Below are 11,212 nucleotides of genomic sequence, written 5' to 3' on the forward strand. Positions count from 1 at the left end.
TAAATCACGCACTGAAATAATCCAATCACTGTGGACCCCAGCTATTCGTCGACGAACTGGCGGTTGTAGATGGTTAGCGATGTTCCCCTGAGCCGTTGGATTCCAACAGTTTTGATGTTGTGTTTAGTCCGACTTCGGTGAAATTTTGAGCCAAAGCACCTGCAACTGACACTGTTGAAGATTCTTCGTAACGTCTACTTACTACCTGGGCTCAATTTTGAGATTTATCACTTCATCATACTTCTTTGACCCCGATGTACTACTTTCCTATGTGATTAGGCCTTGGCAAATATGGGAGACGGCTGTAATCAAATTAGATCACATTGACTTTTGTCTGTGTAAACAAGCAAATACATCCTCTTAAAAGACACGATAGAAAAGAATGAGTAGGAGAAGTCAAGGATAAAAAAAAACAAAAAACGAGCAGCTTCCAAGTGACAAATTCCTCACAGCTCTGCTCGCTCCTCTTAGCAACAAACAAAAACAAGGCGACATTTGCATTCCGTTTGCATTTTGTGCTCCTAAACATCACAACATGATCATGCTCTGGACATTTTGGGACAAGTCATGCTTGGCCTTGAAAGACATTGTACGCTATAATATACAATAAAAGTGCTAAACAAAACTGTTTGTTTGTAGCTTTTTACATTCTTAAATAATCAGCAGTAGTTTCGGAGCAAACCAGCTTTTTGTGCAAAGAAACATGTCAAGCAGAACAGTGACTTTGACATTAATAGTTTGGTAGTAGCGATTCATAAAATAAAAATTTGTTAGAATAAAGCATTCCACATGCATTCAAATGTTAGCGTTCAGCTTTATCACACTTGATTACGCAATACAATTTTGTACAATGTCACAGACACTTGAATATCCACAATAGTGCATTCGTTAAAGCAAATGACTGGTATGTGGAAGGTCAGGGTTCAATTCCCACTTGGGCCACATTTTAGCACAACTTCAATTTCACATAATAATCATTGTCCAATTATTTAAAGCTGCTCTATGTAACATTTCCCCCCCCCCAAATATCTTTGTAATATACTTTGTATTTGTGGCTCAATGGGTTGGCTACTACAGCGGATCATTGACCAGTAAACTGGAGGTGAGGGTTCGAACCCCACCTTCAATTGATTGCGGTTCAAATTTTCTCTTTATTAAATTTATCATTCAACTACAAGTAATACTTTGTGATTTAGCTTCCAGCATTCCCACACAATTTCTGCAGAAATTGCACTTAGTCTAGTTTTATTTTACTAACAATTGTATCCTGTTTAATAGTTATTTCAATTTAAACATGTAATACACAAAGTTAGGAGTCTGTATTTGTACACAATGAATGGCAAAATGGGTCCATTTTAAATTTGGCTTTGATCTTGTTTTTGGAGGGAAACAAAGTTGAGGATGTGACACCTGTGTACAGTACTATCTGTGGATAGAATCTATATTTCATACAAAATCATCTACCAAGTGGTATATTTTTTGTTCATTTTCAAATGAACTGGCATTAACACAATACTGCAATATAACACACACTTGATGAGCAGCATACCAGAAGTACCTGCTGGGTGGTTTCAGTCAAGCAGGTTGTGCAGGCACTTTCTCACAGGAAAACCTCAACCTCCATCGGACCCTCGCCCTCCTACCTTTACACTCACTTCAGAAACTCTTACCATATTTGGCAACATTAAGGACACATTTTTTCACTATTTCAAACAGTTCCCAGGTGTCTCTCAAAGTTGTAACATTCCATCTGAAATTGCTGTTTTAAGGGGGCGGTTCTCTCTCATGCAAATGCGTCCAATAAGTAATACGAACCCTTTAGGCATTTTTAATAACATTCTGTGTAACAGGGCTTACTTCCTCATTGTTTCTTATTTGCCTTTCCTTCCACCGTGTCTCATTTATGGCTGATTTATCGTTTGAAAACCCCCACCAATGGCACGAGAACAGCCAAGCAGCTGCCAAAGACGCTCAAGAGCGCCCATTGTTGTACATTTTGTTTATCAACAGTACGCTGAGAGCGAGGGCCAAAGCTAGCGCACGACTATGAGCTCACATCCTTTTTACGGACAGGCGGACAATGGAATGACATCACCTGTCGCTTGTTTGTCCCGTGATGCAGAGCGCCGCGTCCGGCTCGTGTTTCTGTCCGTCCCGTGGGTCGGGGACTTTTGAGTCGGGCCCGCCAGGCCGCAAATAATACGTCAGGCGAACTGTTAAAAAGACAGCGTTGGAAAAAGAGAGATTCTGGTAGAATGTAGTCAGAAAAATAAATAGACATTAAAAACATTATTTTGTTGCACCTCTATAAAAAAAATGAGAAGAATGAGCCTATAAGGTTCAGATACCTGAAAAGCAAAGTCACACAAAGACCAGACAAGCCATTTTAACGCTTAATTTATTCACAATAATCTGTCATTTCATGTAAACACGTCAGTATAGTCAACAGCACTCAAGCACCTTCACATTCCCAAATTTCAAACAGCTTCATATATAAAATAAAAAGAGTCAGGAGGCAGGAAGAAGAGGAAGTTCCAGGTGAAAGGTCCACAAAGGAGTTGGGGGGGGGGGGGGGGGGGGGGGCTGGAATGATGGGATGGGCGATGGGGTGGGTCTCAATCCAACACAGAGCCCAGTTCAGCTGGAAGACCCTCAGCCTGGCGCCACTGAGACGTGCGTAGCTTGAACCATTTCTGGAGGGAACACAGGCGGAGGGAGGTGTTAAAACATTTTTTTTTTCTTTTCGTCCACAAAACCCTTGGCAGAACCTGAAAGACGAGAAGTGATTATGTAACAGACCCGGCATGAATAGTCCTGAGAACAGGTGCACTTGTGATTCCCTCAAAAAGGTTTTCAAACAAAACGGCGGCTTCTGTAAACACGCACCAGGTACTCCATATAATAAGAACTGAATCTGTAGGCCCAAATTCCTTTTTGTTAACTGAACTTGATGGCCTATATAAGAACAGAGTTCCAAGTCAGTTGGTCTCAGTCTTAGTAGGTGGTTGGTTGATAGCTAAATGGGTTCTGACTGAGTCATTTGTTCCAAGACTAAAGTAGGATCTAAGTCTGTCTAAGTGTAAAGGAGGTTCTAAGTACAATCCAAGTCTGTTGGTCAAAAGTAGCCTCTAAGTCTGTTGGTCCAAGTCTTAAGTTGATTCACGTCTTCAATAGCTTCTAAGTGATTTCCTCCAGGAGTCTGTTGGTTGAAGTCTAAAGTAGGCTTTAAGAATCAAGAGGCATTTGAAAGTCTAAATTAGGATCCAAGTCAGTTGGTCTAAAGAAGCTTTTAAGTCTGCTGGTCCAAGTCTAAAGTAGGTTGACGTTGAGAGTACTTTCTAAGTAAAATAAAAGGTTCTGAATCTGCCGAAACAAGTTTTAAGTGGATTTTAAGTCGGTTGTTCCAAGTCTTAAGTAGATTATGTGTCTGTTAGTCCAAGTCGTAAGTACCTTCCAAATGATTTGTTCCAGAACTGAAGTAGGATCTAAGTCTGTTGGTCCAAGTCTAAACTAAGTAAACAAAATTTAAGTAGATCCAAGTCGGTCAAAAGTAGCTTTGAAGTATGTTGGTGTAATTTGAAGTTGATTCTAAATCACTTGGTCTAAGTCTGAAGAAGGTTCTGAGTCAGTTGGTCCAAATTTGAAGTATGTTCTAAGACTGGTTTAAAGTAAGATATACAGGTATTTCTATTATTCCAAATTTTAAGTAAGTTTGTTTCCTTCAAAAGTCTGAAGTCTGTTACGAGTCATTTTGTTCAAGTCTCAAGTAGTTTGCAAGAGCTATGATCTAAGTATCACATAGGTCTGAGTCAGTTGTTGCAAATAAATAAAATAGGATCTAAGTCTGTCCAAATCTTGAAGTTGGTTAAAAAATAATTTTGGATTCTAAAGTAGATTTCTTGTTCAGCGAATCGTAGGTCGTAGGTCAATTGGTCCAATTTTAAAGTATGATTTAAGTTTGTTGTTCCAAGAACCAGATCAGATCAAGTCACATCAACAATTCATTTAAATACTTGTATGACGCTCTGAAATTGACACACACGCATTGTGTGAAAAGTAGATTATTATTTTTTTTCAGTGCGTAGGTTTTCTCATAAAGGCACAGAGAAAAGCCGTTTTGGCCTAAGGCTATTTTGGGACACGACTCTATACGTACGTATAAAAATACCATGAGTGGGAAATAAATCTCTGGGCACTAATTCAACAACAGTTTACTCAGTGTATATTTTTCTCGGTAGTCGTTTGGATTGGCCACTCGCATGTCGTGCTATATGTTCCTGGGCCTCTCGTCGCCGCATAACCGAGACAGTCGACTGCTTTTCACCCCAAACAAACAAGGGACTCACACACGCGGCGTGCAGAGGCTGCGGCACATTGTAAACGCTGTTTATGTGAAACGGGGAGTGGCCCCAAGCCTTGTGTGTTACTGTGTATATGTTAGCCTTGTGTGTTGCTGTGTATATGTTAGCCTTGTGTGTTACTGTGTATATGTTACTGTATGTGTGTGAGTGTTTGTGGAGCTGAACCTTTTCCCAAATGAGGGCTTTGTTAACAGTCCAAGAACACTTGAGAGGAAATGAAGTCAAGTCTTTTGATCAGGCGCCACATGTGAACCTTGCACCCCGCCCAGACTGCAACCGAGCCCTCTCGCACACAATAAACAGAAGCACTTGAAACACCTGATGTGTACGCCATGTGCGCCTTCATACAATAGCAGCACAGCAACACACAAAACGGATATTTAGCGAGCGAGACATCACTGAGTTGTGTGCGGAAATAATGTCATTTCCGTTTGTGAAAACAAAAACATGGCACACTTTTTAGTTTTTATTTATTAATTTTTTATAACCTTTGATGTCCTTTAATTGGATTTGCAAGATAGTTTTGATTTGGAAAGCCATCCAGTCAAAACACCTTAAAGATGGGGCGACCGGATTTCTCGTTTATATTTGATGTGTAAATACGCTTTGTTCTGATTGGTAATATACGTTGGCGTCATGTGGCAGCCAAGAGTTTATAACGATGTCATGTTTTGATCTTTCGATGTCGGCTTTTACTATCGTTGTGATGCGGAAGTCACCAAGCGTTGGATTTTTGGCCCACGATTAGGAAACGTGAGCTGGCAAATCCAGGTCCAGAAAGTAAAAACCCTGCCACAGTTTGGCTTTGGCTTCTAATGCTAGCTATCGAGCTACTAGCAGTAGCTAGCTAGCACCTGGGGCTTAAAGCCACTAGGGAGCTAACAAGGGACGGCTACTGCTAGGAAGCTAGCTAGCTAGCATCAGGGGCTAAAGCCAAACTGTGGCAGGGTTTTTACTTTCATGGAAGCCGTCGAGATATACCCGAAATTTGTTTAGCTACTTCTAGCTTCAGTTGCTTCATTGACTGATGCAAAGTTTTAGCTTTGCACAATATTTTGGTCTTTTTTTTTTTTCCCCCAGAGTAATTGAATGTCCGATATGGAAGTGAGAGCACCATTATTGTCATCGGTTTCAATCAGGGGGCAACAACTGTGCCGCAGGTGAATCTTTCTTGGATGATACTCATTTTACGCCGACAGCTTCTGATAGTGTGACGTGTCTATTTGATCAGGGTTGTTTACGCTGCAGATTCATGCTGGTGCTATGTTGTCAAACCCGCCGGACTTACTGGTTTGTTGGCTTAATGTAGGGGGAAAAAAAAGAAAGATGTACCATTTGCGATTGGATGAAAGTGTTTTAAAAACATGACATGAAAGCGAAAGAGCAGCTGTTTTCCATTCAGCACAATTTTGCTTATATGTAAACTTAATTATTTACATGGGTGGAAGATGACGGCGAGTGATACTGGACATGCCTGCATCACTTTTTCTTTTTTCTTTTTTTTTACAGGGAGGGTTTACACATTCTCAGACTTTCTTACTAAACACTTTTTTTTTTTTAATCAGTAGCCCTGTTTTGTTTCAGATTTGCTGTCTGACTAGAATAATGTCATTACAATGCAATTTTTGAACAAAAACATGGACCAAGCTCTGACTCAATTCTAAAACTGACCACAAGAGAGCTTACAGCGGCCAAATGGTTGCAAAATATGGCCTGATACTGCACAATTTTACAGTAGCTACTGTGTCTGTCTCGTATATTGTATAGTCGTGTGTGGGTTTGTTGTGCCACACTGCAACTCAAAATATGTCAAAGTGTACTTTCATACATGGCAGGTGGGGGGCGGGGGCATTTTCTATTTGGATTTCTGAAACATGAATACTGCAGGATGCAAAATGGAATAGATGTTAATATGTTTTATTTATTTAGAGTGTAAAATACAAAGATAAATGTAAAAATAATCTAAAATAATGAACAAATTTGATTAAATTCATGTGTTAATTATATATAATAATATCTGGGATAATCTTAGTTTATGCTGAAATAAAACATATTCATATAAAACTATAAATTTATTAATACCATGTATATTTTAATATACAATAAATTGTAACATTTATACACATTTTTATATAATAAAATCAAATGTGTAAAATATAGTAAAATTACACTAATCTAAAACTAAAGTAAATAAAATAACTCATTTTAATAACTTCAATTCAAGCCTTATGATTAAACAGGGATGGATAATTGACACATATGCTTAAATAACTGATGGACAATGTGATTATATTATTTCATTAAATTTGTGTATGTTTCTTTAGCGTATGAATACTAAAACGTATATTTTTATTATAATGAGTCAAATTCATTAAAAAGACAAAAAAAGATTTCCATACTCAAATTGTAATGTGCGCACGCACTTGCAACCCGAACCCGAACCCGCATGATTTTGAGTTTGTGTGAGGACTCACCCGCGTCTCCTGTTCAGAAAGTCCGCACTCGGCGGCAACCAGCATGAGCGTCGTGTCGTCGGGATTCTTGCTGGCTTTAAAATTCTCCTCCAAAACTTTGGCCTGGTAGTCGGACAGCTTCATGCACTCCATGTCGGCTGCTCCGGAGTTGGCGAAGGAGGAGAGCAGGGGGGCACCGCTGCCGCCGGGGTGGGAGTCGAGGGAAAGCTGCGGGCTGTCAGGAGCGCGGGTTCGGCTGCGTGTTTTCGGACTACTTGCCGCCGGCGTGTGACTGCTCCCCGGCCGGAGTCCCGGAGGTCGGAGCGCTCCTCCGGTGGAGGCGGAGCTCTGACGTCACAAACTACGTGACGCCCCGGGCGAGTGACGGCTCATTTCTGTGACAGCTTGTAGTGGTCGCAATGCAGTGACGTCACAAGTGAAGTCATTTAACGGGAAATGAATAACTTTGCAATGATGCCTAGTTTTATTTTTAAATTGGCTGCAACTATGGTGGAACAACACTGCTACATGAAAATTAAACTAAAAGAGGACATCTGGTCACGAGGATTTGACTATAAAACTAAACAAAAACATAAAAAACAAAAAAGTATATGCATATAAATTTACATTTATGGAGCCAAGTTACCATGATGATTATTCCCTGTTTATTGACATAACGAGTGAAAGCGTCAACTTCCTGATTTCACTCGAAGTAAAATGATATTTTATTGTGGGGCTAGTCAAACATAAATATACTGGTGACCGTGGAGACGCAGGATATACGCGCTGATAAGGTTTCAATTTATGACAAACGTTCTACAATTCCGAGGAAAACGGTTGGGAAGCGTTATTGAGGTTTTGAGTGGAAAGGTTATCTGTTGTTATGCTTTTAGCAACGATGAAGCACTTTAGTGCAACAGCAAATGTACACTAGATAACATTTGCAATGGGAAATTGTCATAAAATGACTAATGTGCACGGTCGTTGTCCATTAGCCACCAGCTAACACGCTAAATATTGAAGTGAGACAGTATTAAAGAATCGATTACATTTAACAAGTGAATGCAAGCAATTAAAATTATTTAAAACTATCAAATGATGAAAAGTGCAAACTAACTTTTTATTCCTCCATTTGTGTCAGTGTTCTAATGGAAATCCGAAAATAAAAAATAAATCTGGGAAAAAAAATAAAATTAAGAATACTGTAAAGTTATAAACGTGAATAAATGAATAAAACAAACATGAAATCGATAAATGTAAAAATAATTAAAATAAGTTAAAAATACAGAAAAAAATACTTAAGGGAGAAGAATGACAGAAAAAATATTAAATACATAAAATAAAAATTGAAAAATACAATTAAAATAGCATGCATTGATGGAAAATAGGACCTAAAAATAGTGCAAAATGTAAATAATAAAAGTACACATCAAAAGTGATTTAACATGATATAGTATTCAGTACTTTCCAGTTACGGTTCAGAAAAATTCATTCATGTATCAATTTAGACTAATCTTAAAAGTCAATTAAAGCAATTATGTTGAGTCTTGAGTATACACACATGGGAGAGACTGATGGCGACCAGTCGGTGTTGTTAATGAAGCCAAAAGTGGAAATCGCTGAACGTGATGATAAGAACAAGAGTGTGAGAGTCCGCGATCTGCCCATGACGGGCCTGCCCGAGTAAAAATAACGCCGGTCGTGACCCTTCACTTCCTCACTTCATTGGGGAACAACAAAACACCCCAGGAGATTTTTGGGGGGAAGTTTGGAAAATTCCCTCCAGGAATGTGGGAAAAGTAACATCCGTCATGAGCATTTCATAAACATTTTCATGTAAAATGAAAAAACAGCAACTTTTTCCACAATTTGCTGTCTTTCAATGTTTCCAACTCGACTTGTTTTGTTGTCCTTTTCGACACGCTGTTAAGATAAGATGTGTGTATTTACAGCTGCGGCATGCTCGCTCATTAGCGCGATAACAGATAAGAAACATTGCGTGTATTGAACCCACTGTGTTCCTCTTATCTGCTGTGATTCAATCACACATTTTTGGGGCTTTTGATGTGTCGCACTTGTTGCTTTAAAATCAGGTTGGATCACGTGGCACGCGGACTTTCATTGTGCGAAAGCTGAAAAAATTGATTGTTTTCATTATTATTATTATTACACCGTTTGTAGACATGCTGATCATCAAGTTCTCTACCACGGCGTAGTCGCAAATTTTGGAGGTTTTTCTCGTAATATTGCCCCCACCCTCCTCCAAAAATATATATTTATAAGTGGCCCTAATACACCGTCGTAAGTTCTCACTTTGATTCCACACAAAAAAACAAAAAACATGCTGTGTATTTCTCGTAAGTTTTTTTCTCTCGCAAATCTGCCTCTTTATAAAGTCGCACATTTACCACTTTATAAACTCGCAAATTTGCCACTTTATAAAGAGAGTTTTTTCTCGGAATATTGTCCCCACCCTCTAAAAAAATACAATAATTAAGTGGCCTTAATACGCTGTTGTAAGTTCTCATTTTATGGATTCCACACACACACACACAAAACACACTAGTTGTATTTATCATAAGTTTCAGTTTGCAAATTTACGAGTTTTTTTCTCACAAATTTGCCAAAACTTTATAAAGTGCCAAATTCACGAGTTTTTTTCTCGAAAATTTGCCACAACTTTATAAAGTGGCAGATTTGCAAGTTTTTTCTCGTAATATTGCCCCCACCCTCTAAAATAAATAAATATATATATATATATTTACAAGTGGCCCGAATACGCCGTTGTAAGTTCTCACTTAGATTCCACACAAAAAAACATGCTATGTAAATTTCTCGTAAGTTTCTGGGGGGGTTTTGCAAAATTTAGGCTTTATAAAGTCGCAAATTTACGAATTTTATAAAGTGGCAAATTCATGATTTTTTTCCCCACAAAATGTGCCACAACTTTATAAAGTGGCAAATTTGCTCGTTTTTTCTCGTAATATTGCCCCCACCCTCTAAAATATATATATTTATAAGTGGCCCTAATACGCCGTCGTAAGTTCTCACTATCAATTCCACACACAAAAAACAAAAAAACACACTAGGTGTATTTCTTTGTAAGTTTCTGTGTTTTTTTCTCTCTCGCAAATCTGTCACTTTAGTCGCAAATTTACGACTTTTATAAAGTGGCAGATTTGTGAGTTTTTCTCTCATAATATTGCCCCCACCCTCTAAAAAATATATCAATAAGTGGCTCTAATACGCCGTCTTAAGTTCTCACTTTATCGATTCCACAAAATCAGGAGAATGAGACATTGAATAATAAATTAAGTTACTTTTCACATTGCAAAAAATCCCAAAACATTTTACATATGGAAATCCTCCTTCCATATTTCTCAAACTATTCCAACTTCAACTGTCACATTCTAAATGTCAACAGTTCAAAGAACTCTGTAGCATTTCAGCTTTGTGTCAACGCAACAACATTCACATGCAATTTCCCGAAAAATCACCTTGTCCTGTTGTGTTTGTTTCCCCATAAGAAAATAAAGCAACCCCTGAGGTGGTTGTCGTGGCGACTGTTGAGTCACATTGCTCCCGTCGCGCATCACTGTAGCAAGACATCATCATGTTTTCACACGTAATTACAGGCGGGACAAGTGTCAGCTGCCTCACGCCGATTGCATGCAACGTGATGGGAGCGGATTATTATGCTCATGCAAAATGGTGTTTATATATTTAAAAAAAAATAGTGTAAATAATAACTGAAATACTAGTTAAGTTACTTTTCTTATTAAATGTCATTGTTCAACAGTGGCCCTATTATTATTTTTCCACTGCTCTTTTTTTTTTTTTATCATGCTTGAGAACACGCAAAATCGACATCTAATTTGCATACAAGAGGACCTGGCCAACAGAAGCTCGTAGAACAAGGAAGGCTATTGCAATAAATTTGTCACGCTAGCGTACAGCAGAAGGAAACGGCTACTAAATCAAACAAACACTGGATGTGCTCATTGAAGAAGATTTACTCTCATAAAGAATCCGATACGAGCGCGCGACTGTTTGTGGTCGCTGGGGGAAATGGGGGGGGGGGGGGGGGGAAGCTGCCCCCCTCCCGTTCCCGTTTGGTCCTCACCCCGGTGACTCATTATGTTCCATGGACATTACATAAGGCCCAAATCCTGGTCCTCCCTTGTGTCCGTTCTAGGTCGCCCACCCTCCCACTCGCTCAAGCAAAATCATCAGCCAGTAAAAAGGCAGATTCCGCATTTCTATCAGCAAATCTAATTTAATACAGTTTTTAATGCAATTTAAAACTTTAATCGCATGATTTCCATTGTTAACATGTGATTGATTGCAAATTAATCATGTTATCTGTTCTAAATGTACAATAGTATATTTTTCAACTTT

The 11,212-nt window shown here is 38.8% G+C and overlaps 1 protein-coding gene across 1 annotated transcript; it reads right to left on the reverse strand.

Annotated features, from left to right (window-relative positions):
* Positions 1 to 2,381: 2,381 nt before the first annotated feature.
* On the reverse strand, positions 2,382 to 7,190 carry hopx (HOP homeobox). The gene is made up of 2 exons (XM_086085193.1): positions 6,836 to 7,190; positions 2,382 to 2,693 (listed from the first exon to the last, which is right to left on the reverse strand). Exons 1-2 carry the CDS (start codon positions 6,965 to 6,967, stop codon positions 2,616 to 2,618), a joined length of 210 nt encoding a protein of 69 aa, XP_085941319.1. The 5' UTR covers positions 6,968 to 7,190; the 3' UTR covers positions 2,382 to 2,615.
* Positions 7,191 to 11,212: the final 4,022 nt, after the last annotated feature.

The sequence above is a fragment of the Leptonotus elevatus genome, chromosome 9 (genome assembly GCF_054856555.1).
Source record: "Leptonotus elevatus isolate MCC_2025b chromosome 9, RoL_Lele_1.0, whole genome shotgun sequence".
NCBI classification, from domain to species: Eukaryota; Metazoa; Chordata; class Actinopteri; order Syngnathiformes; family Syngnathidae; genus Leptonotus; species Leptonotus elevatus.